Raw genomic sequence first — 23,655 nt, 5'->3', positions numbered from 1 at the left:
GCTTTGTTTGAGTGCTGGATTTGTAAGATTACCGAAATTCAAGTAGAGAACATATTTGCCTAGTTCATTTGATAAGAATTTTTTTAACATTACAAGACAGTCACAGGTTTACAAACTTTAATTACAGCCTAGGTCGGTAATGAAGCAAAATTCCAATAAAGCATTGTTTATTTCATATATTCACCAATTCAATTGATACTTACTCTAAATTCACTAACACTAAAATCACATGTTTTCCATGATTTTGCTTTTCCAATATCTACTTTTACCATGTTTTTGTGACGTCTTTTTCGTACTGCATTACAAAAGAGTCAACAAAGGGAAGTAACTTAATAAGTTTTATGGATTAGTGAAAACTCAAATAAATTCATGTGAAACTCAAGAGATATACCAAAGCCAATTCAGGTTGTATTTATTAGAACAATGTCTGATCTTGTTAAAAAATGTTTGTTTCAACTTTCAATTACCTGTGTAAAATTAAATTGATAGTATTTAGTGTGCCTGGTTTTAGGTAAATGTATGAAACTCAAACCGACGGTATTGATATCTGTATATTTCACTGAAAACAATGTATTTGTACAAATATATTATTTACTTGCTTATGAATTAAACCAATGTCATTAATAAATAAATAACAACAATACAATTCATCAGCAAACAAAAGTATGGTAAGGTTAAACTTAAACTGGGTTGTGGTAATAAGAAAAACCCAAAATAATGTAGGAATTCAGGTCTTGCAACGCTAACGCTAACGAAATTCACACAAGCTACATGTTCCCGAGATCACTCAGCAGGGTAACCCATCCAAGTCCACACAGCAAGGGCTTAAAATACTCCAAAAATACTGCTCGGCGGCCAGACTTCTTCTCCCAAATATCAGCCCACAACCCGTATATACAGCAACCAAACTAACCAAACAAGTTTTACTTCCAAAGATACTAAAAGTAGTGGCATCCGGCCATTTTTACTATGTTTAAATGGTTTACTGTGCATTTTAATGGACCAAAATGTTAATGTTAAAAGTCAAGATACAAGCTACACACAAAGAAATCACCTTTAAACTCTATATTTTGCTCTAACTCGATATTTACTTTCATTTTTTACCATGAATAAAAAATACACATATCACAATGTTCACCATTTTTTATATTTAAACAATGGGATAAAAAAATTTTCTTTTCTAAAATCGTGTCTAGAGAATCGTTCAATCCCTAAAATAATTTGTTTAATGGTTTAGAATACCAACATTTTTACATAAATACCAATACATAACGCAAAAATAATCTTTCGATTCAACTCTATTTCTTCTTTTAAGTAAGAAAGAAAACACCATTTATTTCGCTTACAGTACATCTTATGTTTAATTTCACTCATTTACTTTAAAATATTGATCTTGTACAACCATGTTTTTATATAAATAAAGCTGCGTTGTGTGGACCAGGTGTCGGGTCGAAGTAGACGTTCGTTACCGTTCCGAACTTTTAAATATCATATCATATAACCGACCGCAATCTGGCGCCCGATGATAAAGAATTCATCTGTCTCAATCTTTTACCATGAACGGTTTACTACTTCTAAATTTCTATCAATATCTGTTACAAGGATGGTACATACCTATAACAATGTGCGACACGCGGTACTATGGACTATACAAATCAAAACTATGTAAAACGGGGGAGAGGGGGTGCCTAACCTACACAACACCTGTTACCTTAAACAAATATACTATGACTACTTCGAAACAAACGACCATTTGCTGAATATTTATATTACAAATGTCAATTTCCCGTATATACAAATTAAATTTGCAGACGTTATACCAATTGTGTTTTAATCTGAATTTAGGAGAATGTGGCACCTATGTAATGATGTTGATGTTGATATGTACAAAAAGGAACTAACTGAATTACTCAAATTGGCATGGCCAATGGTAAGATATTATATAATTTATTTCTTTAAATGGATATGAAGTATAGCATAAAACTATTTTTTGCAATATTTCTCGTCACATGTATCTATTTGCATATTTAATATCAACGAGTGTACATTTATTTTTTCTAGAGTTTGCAATATTTAACTACAATGCTTCCAGACCTTGTCAGTCAGGGTTTTTGCGGGCACATAGGAAAAGAAGAAGGAGATGGAGTTGCAATATCCCTTAATGTAGGTTTTTTCTTTAGAAATGAATAAAAAATAGTTTCTTTAGCCTGTCCTAGGTTATGGTTTCCGTCATTTTGTTTTACATATTTTGACAAATATACGCAAACCTTATAAAGAAGTACAATTGCAGTCGATAAAAGGGGAAAACTCCAATGTTTCTTCATTTATATTTCATCTATTTATAACCAGAGTATTTAATATTAACAAAAAACGTAGATGTTTAAATCCTTTCTCAATTCTGAAGTACTCGAGACAAATCACACAATCTTTCAACGTTATCACCCGGGTACTTTTATATTTGCGGCGATTAAAATATCTTTATGTCACCTGAGTGACCTGTTGCAATGGGCAATTTGTCTATTTAAAAAAAGAAATAAAATTCTGAAAAATTATGACTATAACAACCGGGGGTGTCATTGAGTCAGTTATAAAAATATTTTTTACTCCGACATATGTTGGAAAAAATGAATGCATGTTTATGATGTCCATGAAGCTCTTTTCTAAAACTGGGGAATGCATAGCCTCTCGACCTGGAGTTCAGGTCCTAGGGTGGGACAAATATGGACACATTGTGATCATTTGTTAAAATTATAAAATCTTCTACTCCACGATATACATGTGAAAAAAAATCTTAGTTATGATTTCCATAAAACCATCACCTTAAAGGATACCAGTAGCCCACTTAAGAAACTTAGGTCAAAGAGTTTATTTACCAGACTTTGATGCAAAAAACCACAACGAAATCGTTGCTAAAAAACGGAGTTACGCCGCTTCAAATTGGCTATTTTTACCTGCTTTGGGAAATCTAATCAAGAAAGAACAGAATTAGGCGATAACGAGGCTTCAGCGGAAGTGACGTCACGAGGTCAACAAGAGGGAAATTTCTTTTCAAAGCTATATGAATTTAATTCGATTTTTTAGCCAAAATGATTGATAGGTCTGATGTTTTGACGTATCTAGCTATTTTAAGTATTGTTAATTTAGAAATTTGTATCCGTAATTATTTTATAACGGTCAGATTTCTAATGAAAAGATTTTAAAATTTGCTATTCTTGTCGCCTTTTTACCGATGGATATGATATCTTACAACGCTTGAATGGGCAGATTTCTGTTCATTATTCGGCGGCCAGACTTCTTCTCCCAAATATCAGCCCACAACCCGTATATACAACAACCAAACTAACCAAACAAGTTTTACTTCCAAAGATACTAAATGGGGTGGCATCCGGCCATTTTTACTATGTTTAAATGGTTTACTGTGCATTTTGATGGACCAAAATGTTAATGTTAAAAGTCAAGATACAAGCTACACACAAAGAAATCACCTTTAAACTCTATATTTTGCTCTAACTCGATATTTACTTTCATTTTTTACCATGAATAAAAAATACACATATCACAATGTTCACCATTTTTTATATTTAAATGGGATAAAAAATTTTTTTTTCTAAAATCGTGTCTAGGGAATCGTTCAATCCCTAAAATAATTTGTTTAATGGTTTAGAATACCAACATTTTTACATAAATACCAATACATAACGCAAAAATAATCTTTCGATTCAACTCTATTTCTTCTTTTAAGTAAGAAAGAAAGCACCATTTATTTCGCGTACAGTACATCTTATGTTTAATTTCACTCATTTACTTTAAAATATTGATCTTGTACAACCATGTTTTTATATAAATAAAGCTGCGTTGTGTGGACCAGGTGTCGGGTCGAAGTAGACGTTCGTTACAGTTCCGAACTTTTAAATATCATATCATATAACCGACCGCAATCTGGCGCCCGGTGATAAAGAATTCATCTGTCTCAATCTTTTACCATGAACGGTTTACTACTTCTAAATTTCTATCAATATCTGTTACAAGGATGGTATATAGCTATAACAATGTGCTTGCGACACGCGGTACTATGGACAATACAAATCAAAACTATGTAAAACGGGGGAGAGGGGGTGCCTAACCTACACAACACCTGTTACCTTAAACAAATATACTATGACTACTTCGAAACAAACGACCATTTGCTGAATATTTATATTACAAATGTCAATTTCCCGTATATACAAATTAAATTTGCAGACGTTATACCAATTGTGTTTTAATCTGAATTTAGGAGAATGTGGCATCTATGCAATGATGTTGATGTTGGGATGTACAGAGAGGAACTAACTGAATTACTCAAATTGGCATGGCCAATGGTAAGATATTATATAATTTATTTCTTTAAATGGATATGAAGTATAGCATAAAACTATTTTTTGCATGGTCCTCGTCACATGTATCTATTTGCATATTTAATATCAACGAGTGTACATTTATTTTTTCTAGAGTTTGCAATATTTAACTACAATGCTTCCAGACCTTGTCAGTCAGGGTTTTTGCGGGCACATAGGAAAAGAAGAAGGAGATGGAGTTGCAATATCCCTTAATGTATGTTTTTTCTTTAGAAATGAATAAAAAATAGTTTCTTTAGCCTGTCCTAGGTTATGGTTTCCGTCATTTTGTTTTACATATTTTGACAAATATACGCAAACCTTATAAAGAAGTACAATTGCAGTCGATAAAAGGGGAAAACTCCAATGTTTCTTCATTTATATTTCATCTATTTATAACCAGAGTATTTAATATTAACAAAAAACGTAGATGTTTACATCCTTTCTCAATTCTGAAGTACTCGAGACAAATCACACAATCTTTCAACGTTATCACCCGGGTACTTTTATATTTGCGGCGATTAAAATATCTTTATGTCACCTGAGTGACCTGTTGCAATGGGCAATTTGTCTATTTAAAAAAAGAAATAAAATTCTGAAAAATTATGACTATAACAACCGGGGGTGTCATTGAGTCAGTTATAAAAATATTTTTTACTCCGACATATGTTGGAAAAAATGAATGCATGTTTATGATGTCCATGAAGCTCTTTTCTAAAACTGGGGAATGCATAGCCTCTCGACCTGGAGTTCAGGTCCTAGGGTGGGACAAATATGGACACATTGTGATCATTTGTTAAAATTATAAAATCTTCTACTCCACGATATACATGTGAAAAAAATCTTAGTTATGATTTCCATAAAACCATCACCTTAAAGGATACCAGTAGCCCACTTAAGAAACTTAGGTCAAAGAGTTTATTTACCAGACTTTGATGCAAAAAACCACAACGAAATCGTTGCAAAAAAACGGAGTTACGCCCCTTCAAATTGGCTATTTTTACCTGCTTTGGGAAATCTAATCAAGAGAGAACAGAATTAGGCGATAACGAGGCTTCAGCGGAAGTGACGTTACGAGGTCAACAAGAGGGAAATTTCTTTACAAAGCTATACAAATTAAATTCGATTTTTTAGCCAAAATGATTGATAGGTCTGATGTAATGACGTATCTAGTTATTTTAAGTATTGTTAACTTAGAAATTTGTATCCGTAATTATTTTATAACGGTCAGATTTCTAATGAAAAGATTTTAAAATTTGCTATTCTTGTCGCCTTTTTACCGATGGATATGATATCTTACAACGCTTGAATGGGCAGATTTCTGTTCATTATTCATTTTTGGATTAAATAATATTTTTTCACACACGAGTGATCTGAGACAATGACACAGGCAAACAGGTAAACTAACGAAAGCACTGTTCCAGACACACATGTATCTGGGGTATGTATACGCACGGCACACGAATCTGGTGAACAAAGAGAGGGTTTTACACCTCTAGACTATATAATTGATTTGCGTATAATTAGCCACTCAATTGGTAAAAAATAAAACAAAAATATAAATTAGACTGGGTAAAATCAAGCATTCGTAAGCTAATACATATGTATAGTCCGACAATCAGTGATTAAAGAATCATGCATGAGACTATCAAAAAGTAAACTAATATTTCGAAATAATGCATTTATTTACGAAAGCCGAGAAGGATCATTCGAGATTCGAGATTCAAAATACGAGGTTCGAAATACGAGATTCAAGATTCGAAATTCGAGATTCAATTTCTAAATTAACCAATCAAATCAAGGATCTGAAAATATGTGTCCTAGCGACATCAAACTGTTCTAAATAAATATCATCCGTACATGCTCTTATATACAAATAAATGCTATGTTCACTTCTCCCTTCCTAACTTAATTTATTTGTATTTACTTTTACACAGAATACCTAAGTAGACTAGTAATAATGCAGTGTGCTTCTCGGATCTAAGTGATTTTGTTTGCCCTGGTGCATTTCCACCTGATGCGTTTGAACCCTGGGGTATTTCACCACCAGTAATAGTTTAAACCCCGGGTTTATTCACCCCTTTTGTGTAAAAATTCGGTTATGGTAGAGAACTTCATAAGCGTAGCTAATTTTTTCTGCAGGGGGGTCCTAGGCCAATTTTGAATAATTTTACTATGTAAATTTATTAAGCTCCAATTTTCCCGAGGAGGGGGTCTAGGTCCCCTGACCCCCTCCTTTCTAGATCCGCACATGAAGATTAGTACATTTATAAAAATAATCTAAATATAAATAATCAGTCCGGTTTCACCAATAAATATAAGCATTACTTATCTTTTTTATGTATGCAAACAGTCATACACTAGTACTATGATTATAAACAAATCATTGAGATATTATCACATCATACGGAATTATTAATTAATACAATTTTTTCCTTTTCCTCAGTAAACAACGTATTTTTTAATGAGTCTTACCTTTGGAATTGTTTTCAATATAGAAGGATACCTACTCTCTACAATTAAAGATAGGGATGATATGGTGCCAATTTGTTCACATTGCCGATTTCTTGTGCAGAGAACGGTAAAACATTTTAAAATTTGATTGTACATGAATATTTCAAAATTATTTGTTGTATTTTGTTATAATTCATTCATTGATATATCAACAAGAAAGAATAAAAGGTATAGACAAGCATTTGTATCACAGCCAAGTTAAGATTCTCTGTAGTTTCCTACCCCCCCCCCTTCCCCGCACCAAAATTGACAGTAATTACATATAAATCATACCCGAAAAATGAGTCGTACGTTTAAAACTAATTTTGTCATTATGTTTAGATTCATTTGGTTATATTTTAGTCCATTTGGGTACATAGATGCACCATCGCAGCTCTAATTTATATTTAATCAGGCCATAAATTCAAAATATTTTCAAAAATTAATAGCTCTAAATCCAGTGGATAAAAAAAGAAAAGCAAGTCGAACTCGATGAGTGCTAATACCTGTGTTGAATGAATGGTACAGTAGGATATGCGCAAAAAAGTCCCGTCTACTCTTTCCTACCCTATATTTTTTTGGAAAATTAAATCCGATTATAAGAGTCAAATTAAAAATCAAGTACGGATATGTACCTGTTTATCAAAAGTAAAACTACTCATAATTTATCTACAGTGCATCGTTAAGGAGCTACACAAAAAGTTTTAAAATAATTTGCCGAGTCAATTAAAAAAAAGCCTGGAAAACGAAGAGAAAACAAAGTGGGGGCAGAATAACTGACGAATTAATTAGGACTATATAGCCCCCCCCCCCCCCTGAAAAGTATATACTGAAAACAGAGTATCGAGTACAACATCCGAACACAATTTAAAGAAATTTTCATGGTTTTTTTTATCATTTTCGCTAGTTAATGTAAGACATCACGAATACCCCAAACCCCCTTACGGAGAAGGAAATGCTAGAGAGAGAGAGAGAGAGAGACAGAGAGAGAGAGAGAGAGAGAGAAAACGAGAGAGAGAGAGAGGGGGTGTAAATCACAGCTGCGCTAACATCGTTAAAATTAAAGCTTGCTAGTTGGTCTGCCCTACCCTAGCTACCTCCTCTCTTTTCTCCTTTTAGAGGCTTAATTATTGTCTATATATGCTTGTATCAAATCAAATCAATTTCAAATTCTAAATCAAAATTGAATTTGACACTACTCTCTCTTTCTTTCTCTGTCTCTGTCTCTCTCATATCGACAATGGCATTGCCATACCCTACAATACACTATTCCTATCTGGATTGTTGTAGTTGAGGTTGTAAATCATTATATCTTCTATGGTTTAAAACTTTATCATAACCTATATTTTGACATGTCGATTATTTCATTGAATTTCGTTTCATAGCTAAAACCACACTCAGTTCTAATTATTTAGATTAAACAGATCCTTCATCGCGAGCTGATTTTTACACAGTTGGGGCGAATACACTTCGGGTTAAAATTGTTCGGGGGAAAATACATACAGGGCAAACAAAATCTCTGAGATTCGCAAAGCCAACAGTGTTATCACTAATTTAATTGTTTATTCTGTGTGGGGTTAATTCATCGATGTTAATTTAACCATTTTATAGCCACTATATATAAGAGCTATTAAGACACTTATTTGTAGGAAAGAGCATGTACGAATGATCTTTATTATTATCTTTATGATACAGGTTTCCGATCCATGATTTGATTGGTTAATTTAGATATTGAATCTCGAACCTCGAATCTTGAATCTCGTATTTCGAATCTCATATTTTGAATCTCGAATCTCGAATGATCCTTCTCGGCTTTCGTATTTATTAATACTTATCTAATCACTCACATAATGATAATTTACTATTCAGCAATTTAAACCTTTTTTAATGTGATCAAGTAATTATTTCGGAAGTAATTACGTCGGTCTTAATTTCTTTTCTAATAAAGTGCAACTTTCTTTCGAGTGCTATGAATTAAACGCTTTAACTCCATTTAGCTTAAATTGTTATACTGCCAGCGAATCATAATGAAATCTGAATAAACTTGAACATTTTGACAAAGGATGTAAATAAATGTAAAATGAAGTTCGATTATTTTTAATTCCATTATTATTTATAAAAGAATACGTGACAGACTTAATCATGCAGCAATCTTGGACTTTCGCCTTGATTCGTTCAAAATCCCGTGTTTGTTTGTTAAAGAATGCATACTATATTGATTGTTATTGGTCTATACATAATTAAATAATCGGACGACATCATTTGTAATGTTATGCCTTATACGAGGAATATAGACCCCCCATTACCTATTACGAAATATGTATTATCAATATTATTAATCAGTTAATAATGTCACGGAAATATCATTCGAAAGAATGACAATATTAACAAAATATGTTTCTTATAATAATAGCGCTTTGATTAATTGTCATTTTGTTACATATGCTGTGCATTTATATGCAAAATGTGTTACACATTTCACTAAATTCATGAAGCAAACAATTTTCCGAATTCGATTTGTTCATTAAAATACGGGTTTAAACTCAAACAACAGTATGTTTAGTCATCCAGGGTTGATAAAGAAATAAAACAACAGAAAAAAATTCATATATCGAAAAACAACGCAAGAAAACGAACAGTTTTCATACGACATTCCTGTTTCTCATATAGCGGTGTTGACCCCGTGACGTCACAGTTCATCCCGCGCCAATTATGCTTGATTCAAAACTCGTTCAGGTGTGAAATCGGGTTTTCCCCAAATATCTTTAAAAAACTACTTATTCGATCGCTGTAAAATTTTAAGGATGATGTTCTCCATTATATCAAAAATTGACCGGCGCTGCAAGTACCCTTTAATTATGATATTCACAAACACAGGGCCAGGGGCTCAGGCCATGGGTGTGGTCATTATGCATATATAGTCAAATAATATTTGATCTTAAAAAACCATTCTCTCTTCATCGACCGCAGAAGAAGATAACTTATTGAATGGTTATAATATTAACGAAATACTCTACCTAAATTGTGAAACTCATTTCCCCTCGGTCAGGACTTCAGTGGCCACATAAAGGTAGGGCTAGTGTGGTACTTAGTAAAATGTAATAAATTTATGATATTTTTTTATGATATTTCTTTTTTAAAAATTAATTTAGAAATCCATTTCCTATGATCAAATAAAATTTGAGAGTCACTCGTGGAGTTATAAGCAAGATACAGGGCTCACAATTCTTTGTCATGTAATCAAGGCTCGTGCCCTGTTTTGTTTACATAGGTTCAATATACCAGAAAAAAAAATCTTTTTCCAGTTTATTTGTCTTTCTTTTTGTTTATTTTAAGCATATATAAACAGTTCCAAACGTTTAATACATTCGCTTTATGTTTAAAATTGAAATTTTTATTTCAACGTTCAAAATTCAAACAAACGCTTTGCTTACATAACGAAGAATTTGAAGCTCTTTAACTCGCTTATAACTCAACTAATGACACTCAAATTTCAGTTGCCTATTAAAAATGCCTTTCTGACGCATTGTAAATATTAAAATCGGAAAAATAATTTGGGGAAAAATTGTGACCATGCCTCTATAAAGGTCTCTAACTCTCTTTTCATCAAAGGTTTACAATTTTTGGCACTTGGAGCTAGAGTATATATACTCTGAGATTCTTCTTACCCCACCCCCTCCCCCTCTTTCACCAGTAAATGTTTTTCAAACATTCAATTCGAATTAGGGTTTATGCTCTAAAATGAACTTAAAAACACAAAAATGAAACTCTCTGATAGGTCAATATAATGGCTATGGAACTCAGGTGACCGTCAAGGCCTGTAGACCTCTTGAATTTTAAGCTGTCTATTAAAACCTGATCAGCTAGAGGAGGCGTTTTCAATGGAAATTTTCAGAATTCCTCCTATTAATGAATAAACATCGTTTAAACTCTGGTATTTACAGAAATGAAATAATTAAGCAAAACATAAATTAAGAGTATCTTGGGACAGAATATGATGAAATAATTTGTAAATGAGTACTATCATTGCTTTTGTTTTACGTGTATCAAACTATTTCTGTTATCATTGTAATCAATAGGTTAATCTAAACATTCACTACCGCCATATCATTTTGTTCAAAAGATCCTATCATTTGCCGCAATGCATCTATCTTGGAAATTTATTGAGACACTATTCATTTATTAATCATTTCATAATTTCTTGCACGAAGTTTGACATATATATTTAGTAATAAAATGACACATTTATCAAGTAAACATCTCAAATCAAAAATTACAACTAAACAACTAATTTGGTTGCAATTGTGCCAAATTTAAACAAACATTTCTGTATTGGGTTTTATAAGGTAAAATAATGTTTCTGTTTAGCTTTGTGTTGGTACCATGAGTGTAGTTTTACCAAGAATGATACTTGCCCGATGGGGACAACACATTAAAATGTTGTATTTGGGGCCTAGCTAGTTGTTTGGAAGCCCCACTGTTGTATTTATGTAAACCAAAGCTACAACTTAAATGGGCTAGCTTCAACATGTTTCTCAACAGTGGTGGTAGAGTGGCAGTTATTAACTTTTTTCAGAAATTTAAATTTGCAATTTATGTCTGCAGCTGGGCATTTCTAAATGATTACAAAAGGCATTGCTCTGTTCTTTTAGGCATAATTTAATACATAAATATCTAAAAATATATATTTTGGAAAGCATTTCTGTGAAAATTATATATATTAACAGGTCTTAGTGATCAAACTGATCAAAATTTGAAATATTTCCCCACAATTCTCGGAAGAATGCCTTATATGAAGTGTTATAGTTCCCTGAATGGATCTATCGTTTCAAAATCGAAGAAAAGACAGACTCATTGAATGTAATATTTTTTTCTTTTATTTTTGAGATTAATTAAAAAAAAAATTGCTCTTGAAAAAAAAGCTGGTTAAAACTATACACGCTATGATTTACGTCAATTTTAATGATAGTGAAAACGCATGTGTTTGTCTACCTATAAAAGTTATCCTTAATCTGTAAATTACAAAGGTGAATTCCATCTCGTTACAAAGATATAGATTTTTGATTGTTTATTTTCCGGCCAGGAAAATATACCTTTTCATGAATATTGATGAGGGAAGAGCGAACCCGACCTCATTGCGCATGTCCGCGGAGTCGTTATTGTTTGCCTAATTGAATATCCAACTTGATTTTTAATATGCTTAACAGTTGTTAATTTGAAAAACATACATGTAATGAGTAAAATACATTTGTCATTCACGATACCCTAACATCTGCATTAACACTTACAGGATCTATAAATAGCACATAGGGGAAAAAACAGGTCTACGTCATATTTTTGAAGGAAGTATTCATATCTACTCACATGCTTGTATTTTTTTCTTTTGTTTGTACTCGTATATCGGAGAAATTTATGCTTTACTGAAATATCCTTTCCCTTTGTGAAACTATCACAATTATGAAGATGTTGACCCTTCACCAGTTTTGGTATGATAGACTAAATTTAGCTGTCGATATCACGTGAAAGATTAATATTCACGAGGAGGCATTACTTTCCTGGCAGGAAAATAAATGTTTTTTATTGTTTAATAATTGATATATTTGTTACATGATCGAATTGAGCATTATAATTAACAGCATAAAGGTAACTTTTATTATTAATCAATCACATACAATTTCCCCGTTATTCAAAATTGACGCAAATTATAGCGTGTAAAGCTTTAAGATGAGATGATAAGAAATATTGTTTAAGATGAACAGAATGTAGAAGTAACAAAGTAATTCTAAACAAAATTAGTGGGAATGGAGAAGTATTCGTGACTCTTTGAATTAGATTTATCATTAAAATAAATCACGAATTTCTATAATATAAGACCATATTGTTTTAAAGTAAAATAAAACGAAAGGTCACCACAATCCCACCTTTACACAAATTTTTATCTTCTTTTGCTGACAGATTGTGTCTGCTCTTGGCTTTGCTGTGCTTGCAGGACTGTCTTCAGCAGCTGATACTTTATTCTCACAGGTTAATCAGTATTTTTTTTTTATTAACGTAAAGACCATTTAACTGGAAGAGTAACAAATGAATTTAAATTATGTGAGTATTCAAAGTGACAAGTTTGAAAATTGTGTAGAGTTATGGTAAAGGGAGTTTCTATGTTGAAGTCAATATTGCCGCCGTCAACACTTGCTGTAAATTTCAGATTCAAGGGAGTGGTAACAGGGAAGAATTAGGTGTTGTCCTACAAAGAGGTACATCTGTACAATTCTTTATAAACAAAAACGTTTTCATTATATATATATATATATATATATAGAGAGAGAGAGAGAGAGAGAGAGAGAGAGAGAGAGAGAGAGAGAGAGGTCTCCTAACAAAGACCAAAGACCAACCAAGGGCAAAATTTCAGAGTTTTAGAGAGACGTCCGTTTTCTTTCACAGTAATATAGCGAGACGTTTGCGAACTCAATCAAATTTCTACGATTTAAGTTATACGTATTCATACATTTTATACATGAAATGTTTTGTAATTGTTTTTGCTAAATGACAAATAAAATCAGCCTATGTACTTCTTTGTATTTTGAAGATACTAGTTTAACCCTTTGACCCAATTATAACTGTCAAGTACTGGATAAATATATGTAAATAATTATAAATGGTTTTATAATTATTTTAGCATTAAATTGACATAGTTCTAAACTTATTACAAGTTACCAATTAATTGTAATATCAGCTCCAAAAGTTAAAATCATTGGTTGTAATTTTTAATGCACAGTATGTGCTTGAATGACATAAGTATTTATAACCTCTGAGGATAAGAAAGTCGCTAGTTGTTAAATACAAAAGGCCGGGTTTGTCATTCGGGAAAATGTCTTGTAAATAATCATCATTTTGTTGCCTTTGTGGTTACTTTAATCGATCGTGAACTCATTATACAGGGTGACTTTAAAAAGTTCTCTTCTGGAGAAATTTTGGCGAAATTTATAGAGAAAACGAATAATGATAAAATATGAAAAATCCCGGAAAATATCTATAAATAAGTTTGATGCTGTTATAACATTACTGATGTAGCGGTGCCTGAGGGAAAAAAATCAGTTATTTTTTTTTTCAGCTTATTGGTTCTGCTGTATGTATGTATAAAGAGTAAGGATAATTTTGATTTTTCCAAAGTCTGTGTAGAAATTTAATATATTTTAAATTGTTTCAGACCCTAAATAGAAATCAAGAAAAGCACATACCAAGTCAAATTAGGCGACCAATTGAAATACTGAGAAAAGGACAAACACTTTACTCTTTCAAAAAGTATAACTTTAGAAAAACTTAAAAGAGCATCCTTAAGTTTGGGATCTAAAATCTAGGTACTCAAGAAGCAAATTGAAAATATCAAGTACCAAAAACGACATGAAATATACACATAGTCAAATTTTCCGGAAAATCAGCTTTGTGAGGACGATCATTCGAATGTAATCACCTAAGTTATCGGTTACACGGAAAAAAAGCTTTAGAGTGTTGAAACCCAATTAATATATGATAAAGTTGTTTTTTCTGTAGTTAGTATGTGGACATAAATATCTTATTTTAAAGTTTAAGGCAGATCTGATGTTAATTTGTTGACCACACAACCTCCTTAAGGACTCTGTGTGTTAAATAACACACTATTCTTCAGTCCGTTTCTACACGGTGATCACAGATGCACTGTATTTACTTTTACATGAAACTGTAATGAAAACTTTGTATACACAAAAAATAAAATATATACATGTAATGAGAAATATATGTAAATGCCATTCCTTTTACTTTATCAACTTTTAAGAGATAATATATATTTTTTTAATTTATATCACCAATCTAGATAGTCAGGTACTCTGTTCACAATTGCTCTGAAAAAAAAAATTAATTTCATTAGTGATAAGGAAATACAACATTAATTATGTGCAACAAATGTTTAGAATATCAATGTAAATTTAATACGTATTAAAAAACAAAATTAACGTAAAAACAACGTCTCCCAAGAAATGTAAATAAGCAGTTTTCATAATACTACGCCTGCTTTCTATTTAGTCTCTTTAACAAAAATATAGGTCATTCTTCGATTGACAGTTTTTGATACATGCGGTAACCCATAATTTATATTTGTTTATAGCAGGGGTCATTTTTCTAAAGGGTCAGTTTTCTTCATGTTGAACGTGAAGAAAAATGACCCCTAGGTCGTTTTTAATTTGTTGAAAATAATCCATTTATTCTACAGTTGGGGAATGGGTCATTACTCTACGTCAAAAAATGAGCCCTGATAATTATTCCTCTTTACTTTGGCTTGTCCTTAAAAAGGTAAGATATCTCTATAGGTTTTGATCTAAGAGATAAAATAAATAATTTAAAAAAAGAATGTTTAGAACCACACTGTCCTAAGGTTAAAATTTGCCTACTTTTAAAAAAAAAACTTCCATAAGTATATTCATTAATATACACGCGTTAGATCTGTATGCTTTGACAGCTCAGATGGTTAAATCGATGTAACTTACCGCATATCTAAAGGGTTCTTTTTCATCCTGATTCGATTTCATCCGTTGGCATTGTTTTTCTTTTTCACAATTATCGGTTTGTACAATTTCATCTGTTGGCATTGTTTTTCTTTTTCACAATTATCGGTTAGTATAAACACATTTATAGTTTTTTTTTTTATACAGGATTGTTCATTTTAAAGTCAATCAAAATGACATCACAGATAAACTTATTAAAACATCCGTACAAACAAAACATTAATATAAGAACTTGCTTGTCAGTCGTTCTGAAATTAGTAAGTTTAAATAAAAAACATTGCTTCCGATTAAAGCAAAAGAATGTGTTCTTCTTGTTAATATGTTTCATACATTTTTAAATATAATGAACAGAACTGAATAAGATGTAAGAAATATAAATACCTTATTATAACGTTATTGTGGACATGTTATATGTGAAAACTTAAAACTTGGAATTATGATCCAATATTGGAATGAAGTAAAATAAAACATTCCCTATTTTTAAAAGGATATGTGTTTCAATAGAATAAAAAAAGAGAGAAAAACCTTTCAAATCGCGTAACTGTCGAGAGCTATTTCTGATTGTAAATAAACGCTTATGAGATGCATGTATCGTACTATAGAAAGAAAATTGTAAATACAATTCAAAGATAATAAAGTAATAAAAAGCGTCCATAACTCATACTGTTTTGACAACGACTGTAAAACATTTTTCAATCACTATACATTATGAGAATTAGAACCTAAGAGTTTACTGTGCATGGCAAAAAATCAAGAAGTGGAACGAAAGTGGATATTATTTTTTGTAAAAACAGAAACCAATATCGGCCCAAATGTCAATTCTTTCTTATATACGAATTATTTTTCAAATTATTTAGTAATACATAGTAATAAAGGGTATTATTTTTCTTTACTTTATTATGACAATTTTTTTTCCTTTCAATAGTATTCTCAATTTATCAACATATTATTATATTAATTAAGACCTTATCTTCGTTGATACATTTTAACGTGATTTTATTTCCACTAGATTTAAAAACAACCTATTTTAGGTACATTGATTATGCTTCTATGCTGTTTCCCATGTTGTGCGATACTCTTGAATGCTGGTTTAATTTGTCGAGTAGTTGGACAAGATGAAGAAGTTGCAAGGTAAAAAAAAAATTCAAAGAAATTACTCTTCCATTTGATTTTTCAAAAATATTTTACATAAGACATCTATTTGATTTTTCTTTTAGGGTTGCAGGAGAATATGCGACTATATTAATGACAGGTTTACCAGTAAGACAATCTTTTATACCAGTAATTATCTTATTCAATTAACTAACTTTAATTCCATTAATTATGATTTTCACTGAACGGTACTTGATGTGAAAAGCTTTTTTAGTCTTTTGATATATGTATATTAAACTATACTCATTAAAAAAGCTTCCTGATTGGAGGATAAAGCACATGATATTTTCATTAAGAAGAAAACAGAAGTGTTCCTTAATCATGTATAGGATACTGTGAAAATAAAGAAACATTTTAAAAATATGTAAGAGAATCGAAAAGATTTGAATTCAAAAAATTGATAAAATTTAATAAAACTTTTTTGCCAATAAAATGATGAATATCTGCATCTTACACCTATCATTGTTATAAGAATGTCATGTGATTTATTAAAACCAATGACGAAATTCTTCCTATACATAACGGGTGATGCATCACATCGAGAGTATAATATGCATCTAATATAAAACAAGCCTTTTACGGGTACACACTTTTTTTTAGGGATATGGACTGATACTACTCCTGTCCAAATTTATCCAAGTACAGGTCGATATTAAAATTTTCATGACACTTTCTATTACACATTTATCTAATTCATATTTGATTATGACAAAATGTGGCCGTTTTACCAGTACTACAGTTTAACACTGCATTCTTTTGAGGGGGATTCACAAATACTGAATGTAAATATGTTTTATTTGGGTCTTTTCTTTATGGGTGATAATAAATGGGTTTTATGTGTTTGTGTTATTAAATACTGTATGTAAGGAATATTATGGAAACACAGTTCACATTTTTAAAATAAATATTTTTTTTTTAATTTTAAAGTATTAAAATTAGTTTCCAACATAAAAATGAACTTATTAATAAAATGCAAAGATAACATTATTTTTTCACTCAACGTACTGGTTATTCTTTTTTTTATATATATATTTCAGTCAGTTGTGCTTCCAAGTCTTATAATAGGGATAATTATAAATATAGAAAACGTAGCTCTGCATGCTCTATTTATTTACGATTTGGAACTCGGAATCAGGTAAGCATTCTTTCTTTTACACCTGTTATCAGATGTTTAGGATTTCCTATCCAAAAACGTTCACATACTAACTAAAGTTTTATACATAGATAAAAGATTTGATAGGTTACAATATTTCTATGTCCATTAAAAATTATGATGTGGTGCAATTCATGATCACAGTTAATCTTTTGTTGCCAAAGTGATAATAATACATTGATTTTCAATGCAAGTTATTTTGATCCCTAAAAATTAGTCTGTATTTTAGATAAATCATAATTTAAGATGCCAGGTTATATACATTAGACATATCTGAGCTTTTGAAGAAAAAACCGTATTTTTTAACTAATTGATAAAAGAATTTTTTCTAAATTTTATCATTCAGAGCTTGTTAAAACATTGGTGTTGTGGAAGTGGCAAAACTTCTTTTCTTTAAAACGACGTTTTTTACATTCATGCCAACTACATAAGATACAGCTCGTATGATAGCCATATGGGGTTTGTTAGACCTAAACACACAAATGTTGCCCGAAGCCAAAGGCCGTCAGCAACATTTGTCTGAAATTATATGAAAAGAAATTATAGGTTGCCCAAATCCCAGTGAACAACGTTAACTGTTTCATTATACCCTTTACTTGGGATGCAATTAAAATTTCATGTAGCAAACAGCCAGTCCCCCAGCACCTCGTGTATATCCATTCTGCAGAATACAAAAAAACATTGGTTAGCTGTGACATGCATTCACTCGGTGATCTAACAATTTTTATGTTGAGTCAACAGATCGCTCAACATCGAATATTGTTAGATTGGTTGACTTAACGTTTGTATTGACATTTTGTTGGAAAAAACAAAGTAAAGAGCATTTTCAAGGGTATAACAAACTCACATGTTTTTATCAGTCACAAACAATTACAAACAGATGATGTTTTCTTCTTGTAAATATAAAATTATGTATTATGTATTACTTACTGCTTTATTACCCGGACACACTTACACTAAACCTTAACAAAAATGACTTTTTCAAATAACAGCCAATCTTATTTACTTAGTACCAGTAGCAAAACAAATTTTCCATCATAATGATTACATTAGAGTTATGTTTAAATATCAAATAAATACATATAGTCAAATTCTTCAAATAATCAAACACATAGGTCCTTTTCTTTTATGTAAACAACGCTTTGTTAAATGTACATTTTGTATGGCACTCATTGCTGGATGAATCGATAATATTTTGGTGAAAAAAATAAAAACGTTTTTTTTCTTTTCAATCTTGTTGTGGTTTTCTTGGCTAGAAGACATTGTTTTGCATTACCTGGGTAAAGAACATCACAATATTACTTGCGTAAACATGTTAATTTTTTTTCCTAATGTTAATTAAAAAATATATAATGAATTTTAATAAGTTAAAGTTATCATTCTTCGAACATTTATTTGATAAATGTATAGCGGTAACTTTTATTATCGATAAAATTTCAAAATTTCTCCATTTACTATGGAGGTTAATCGTGTTCAAAAATCAGACATGTAAACTTGTAAATCCGAATATGCAATCGTGTTGGTGTGTGAGCTTGAGGATGAATGAGTGTAATTTTGATCGTATAACCTATAAAACGCAGGGATAACTTTAGAATTGACCCCGCAGGCCTTCAAATTATTTTTTTCTACAGAAGCTTAATTGCAGCTGAAATATGCTTTTGTTATTTACATGTTACCTGCCACTATAATACACACTTTTCATCTGCAGTCTCTGCATTTGTATTTCCATTCTCTGACATATCACGGCTGACATGTTACAAATCAACAAATGTAAAGTCTACAAGTTTGTCGAATTTTGACATGACCATGTATGGAAACAGTTACGTCACTGATAGAAAAAGGCTAGCTGCAGCTAAAGGCATGTTGTAATCGCCGGAATAGGGACGGAATAAATAAAAAAAATCTTAGTTCCATAATCATAATATCTCTGGATAACAACATTTCTTAGAAAGTATTATTTTTTGGAAAAATAGATTATGAGATTAGTGTACATTTTATCAAGAGAATATATAAAAGATGCGAGTGAAGAATTCAATCGATCGGCTTCAGATCTTTTTCTTAGAACTGGAAAAAATTACATAAATTGACTTTGTTTGAAAATACATGTATGCAGATATACACACATTTTTATTAGAGTACATGCGACAAATTATTAAAGTATAGAGCGCGGCTGAATTACTAAATAACTCCAAAAGCCTCCTTATTGCTACCACAAAGTTGGGACAAGAACCCCCCACCCCCACCCTCTCCCGCAAAAATTGCACGGGGTCGGCCAGCTGGACAATCAAATAACTAAGTTGCAAAATTATCAATAAGAGAAACAAACTATTTAAAGACATTGGTTTTGAGATTTTGAAAAATATGAGAAAGAAGAAGCGACACCCCCTTTAAAGATTAATAGATAAAAATTCCAAAGATAAATTTAACTGTCATGAAATTAAAATGTGCATAAATTAAAAATGTTTCATTTTCATTCATATCGGCAATATATAGGGAAAAAGCCTATCATATAGGTGAAAATTGGCATTTTTAGAAATTTAATTATAAAAGTTCTTTTCATTTATAACACTTTTATATTGTTTAATCATAATTTAACTTTCTCTTGCACAACAAAATCATTTTGATCTTTTTTTAAAAAGTATAAATACATGATGTGATGTATGGTTACATACATTTTTCCGTGAAATCTTTGAAGGTAGTTTATTTTTAACTAATTCAGAAAATGTAACAAGAATAACAAGAGAAAAGCTGTCAATATGCACGTGACTGCAAACCAAGTTTTCTTTTGTGTGAACAGTATCCATAATCAATTTTTCAATTCTGAAATCAGTGATAAATACTTTCTATCCAAAGAAATGGGGTACTTTATTTGCAATGTTTTTACCAAAAAATGACTAAATTCAACAGCTGATATCATATTGATATTTTTTCATTAATTATCAGAAATCAAAATTCTAGCAACTTGCATATCTCTGATATATGTATAATTGATCTGCAAAAGAACAACTTCCTATCTTGAAAACTGTACGAGGAGTTACCGGTACAATAAAGGTACCTTTGTAGCCACTCGCCCGCCCGCCATTTTCACTATTTCAATAATTGGAAAACCCCATTAAAAGTTCTTTCTCAAAATTCTTAGAATTCAGAAGCGATGGAGCTTCATGGGACCTCGAGGCGAACTCAGAACCCCATGCCTCTTAAAATATATTTACCCCCACAGGAAGTTTTTAGATCCGTCTCATTTCTAGAAAAGAGTACGCGTTTACATATATTCCACTTTAAATTACACGTCAAATTATTTTAGAGAAATGATATATTAGGCATTACTTTTTAACCCTCATTTAACCATGAGAATTATATTACAGCGCATTCGTCACATCAGCAATGACTTTTATATTCATGAACCTCCTCCTGTTTGGTCCAGTTTCAATCCTACCTCAAAAATTTTTCTAAAAACAATACGGGTATTTTCGATAGAAAAAGTGTCGTTCGTCAAAAGCTTATTGCAACAGTTCGGCCGAATATTATGTTTAATTTTCGTCCATTCCAGCGATTACGGCATGCCTTTTCCCCGCAGCAAGGCAGTTGCCATATAAGGTCATGTCAAAATTTGACAAACTTGTAGACTTTACATCTGTCAATTTGTATCATGGCAGATGTGCTATTGCCGAGTCTGAAGATACAAATGCAGAAACTACGGATTGAAAGTGTGCAAAGTTGAAGGTTTAATTAACGAATGAAAACAGAAAAGCTGCAAAATGTGAATCATGCAAAAGAACTGAGCCAAATATTACATGTGTTTATGCCTGAGTTTTATAGGTTACACGATCAGAATTACACATATTCATACTCAGGCTCACACACCAACACGATTGCATATTCGGATTTACAAGTTTGCATGTCTGGATTTTTGAACACGATTACCCTCCATATATTACAAAACCCGTTTTAATGAAACAAAAATGTGAAGCTTTTTAAACAAACTGGATTAACAGAAAAAAAAATCCAGCAGATAATTCAATTACAATCTTTTTTAATAACTGGTATACCATATTATTACTTTTTCTCTTTTATTGACCTATATGGATTTTTCCCCAGAGGAGCCGCTATTGCTGTTGTCCTAAGCCTGTGGACTTCGGTCATTCTGCATGTATTGTTTATAGCTTGCACGGGCTATAAGAAAGACACTTGGAAAGGTCAAGTATTAACTATTATGATAATGTGTCGAAAGAGGATTGAATAAGAATACATAATTTAATGAATCAAAAAAATTGTACTCAATATTTAGATTTAAAACTGTTATAATGTGTTTGCTGTTAATTTTGGGCAGTGAATGACAAAGGGTATAAAATTCTAAGTCTTGTCTACAATCTTTATATCCATTACATCCTTTCACCGTTGGACTCAAGATTTTTGAGATCATCTATTTTATTTCCATCAATTACCCAACTACACACCACGCTACCCTAAAACGACTCTCTGACCATTTCTCTTCTTTATTTAGAACCCATTATACACGTAATGGTCAGGTGTTAATCCTTTTGTGTAAACGAAATTAATTACTTATCTCATTGGATTACGGGTGCCGTCGCTGAAACACAATACATTTGGATCGATCATGGTGTTTATCTTCACTATGGCCCAACTCGTTTTCTATGGTGCACAGAAATATAATAAGTGCTGCCTGCTATAATAAAACCCCTTGTGGATAATTCTGTAAATGATACATTATAAGGTCTCCGTCTTCAGCGGAAGACCCTTCTATTATTCTATTGTTTCTTTTTCACTTTTCTTATTAAGGTCTTCCCTTTCCAACGGAAGACCTTATTGTTTTCGTACTGTTTATTATTTTTTTTTTCCAAATTTTGTGCACGCGATTTCTCGAAAACTACTCAACCGATCTCAAAAATTTTTTCACAGATGATTGGACATTATCTGAATTTTTTGTCGTCGTCACTTCCAGTCCGGATTTACGGTCGATTTTGTAATTTTTTACGACCAATTTTGTGCAGAGCTGATCTCAGAAACTATTAGAGATATGGCTTTACATTTTCAGGATAGGTAGAGCATGGTTTGAAGTTGTGCACTATTTAGTTGTTTTGCACCAGTGGCGCTTTTCCTTGGAGCTCGCTTAGGCACGAAAATGGGGTACAGATTTCGAATCAAAATTTTCATATGTTTTGATCAGTATCTTTTTATCAGTTGATATTTTGTTAAGACATATAAAACAAAAGTAGTAGAGATTCAAAAGTTCTATCCAATAAAATCAAAAAAAAGGGGCTGGCCCCATTAATTAGGGACCAAAAGACTTGTAAATCTATTACGAATAACTTGAAAACGATAAATATTATGTTATGCACTATAAAATCAAAGTTGTTGATCTCTATATTATCGGTTTGAAAAAGTCATCGTCAGCTAGGCCCATGTTTGACGTAATTAGGGTTTTTATTCTTTATCTTAAAATTGGGGGGGGGGGGGGGGGTAATTTTGAAATTGTATCGATATTTCATGGTATCATTTAGACTAAAAAAAAATCGGACGGAAGACCTACTCATTACTCGTAACAAGGTCGTATCTAGTTGTTATTATTTTTATTCTTCTTTAGGTCTTCCGTTTCCAACGGAAGACCTGATTGTTTTCGAACTGTTTATTTTTTTTCCCAAATTTTGTGCAGGCGATTTCTCGAAAACTACTCAACTGATCTCGAAAAGTTTTTTACAGATGATGAGACATTATCTGAATTTTATATGTTTTTGAGTTTTTGTCGGCGTCACTTCCGGTCAGGATTTACGGTCGATTTTGTAATTTAATTTTTTACGACTGATTTTGTGCAGAGCTGATCTCAGAAACTATTAGAGATATGACTTTGAAATATTCAGGATAGGTAGAACATGGTTTGAAGTTGTGCACTATGTAGTTGTTTTGCACCAGTGGCGCTATTCTT

The 23,655-nt window shown here is 31.6% G+C and overlaps 1 protein-coding gene across 2 annotated transcripts in view; it reads left to right on the top strand.

Moving 5' to 3' along the window:
• Positions 1-23,655, top strand: part of LOC128188198 (multidrug and toxin extrusion protein 2-like) — a 48,257-nt gene that overhangs the window by 3,833 nt on the left and 20,769 nt on the right. Inside the window, exons 3-13 of one of the 2 annotated variants that reach the window (XM_052859107.1) lie at positions 1,846-1,930; positions 2,062-2,163; positions 4,277-4,361; positions 4,492-4,593; positions 12,825-12,893; positions 13,072-13,120; positions 16,438-16,537; positions 16,624-16,666; positions 17,159-17,203; positions 17,596-17,693; positions 21,810-21,907. In XM_052859107.1, coding sequence (XP_052715067.1) covers positions 2,141-2,163; positions 4,277-4,361; positions 4,492-4,593; positions 12,825-12,893; positions 13,072-13,120; positions 16,438-16,537; positions 16,624-16,666; positions 17,159-17,203; positions 17,596-17,693; positions 21,810-21,907 — 712 coding nt within the window. In that variant the 5' untranslated portion in view covers positions 1,846-1,930; positions 2,062-2,140. Of the gene's footprint in view, positions 1-1,778; positions 1,931-2,061; positions 2,164-4,276; positions 4,362-4,491; positions 4,594-12,824; positions 12,894-13,071; positions 13,121-16,437; positions 16,538-16,623; positions 16,667-17,158; positions 17,204-17,595; positions 17,694-21,809; positions 21,908-23,655 lie in introns of those variants that run through there. The other variant, XM_052859108.1, reaches the window with a different exon arrangement.

Source organism: Crassostrea angulata, chromosome 6 (genome assembly GCF_025612915.1).
Source record: "Crassostrea angulata isolate pt1a10 chromosome 6, ASM2561291v2, whole genome shotgun sequence".
Classification (NCBI taxonomy): domain Eukaryota; kingdom Metazoa; phylum Mollusca; class Bivalvia; order Ostreida; family Ostreidae; genus Magallana; species Magallana angulata.
Note: the sequence above shows the minus strand (reverse complement) of the source record. Positions and strands in the feature narration are given on the sequence as shown.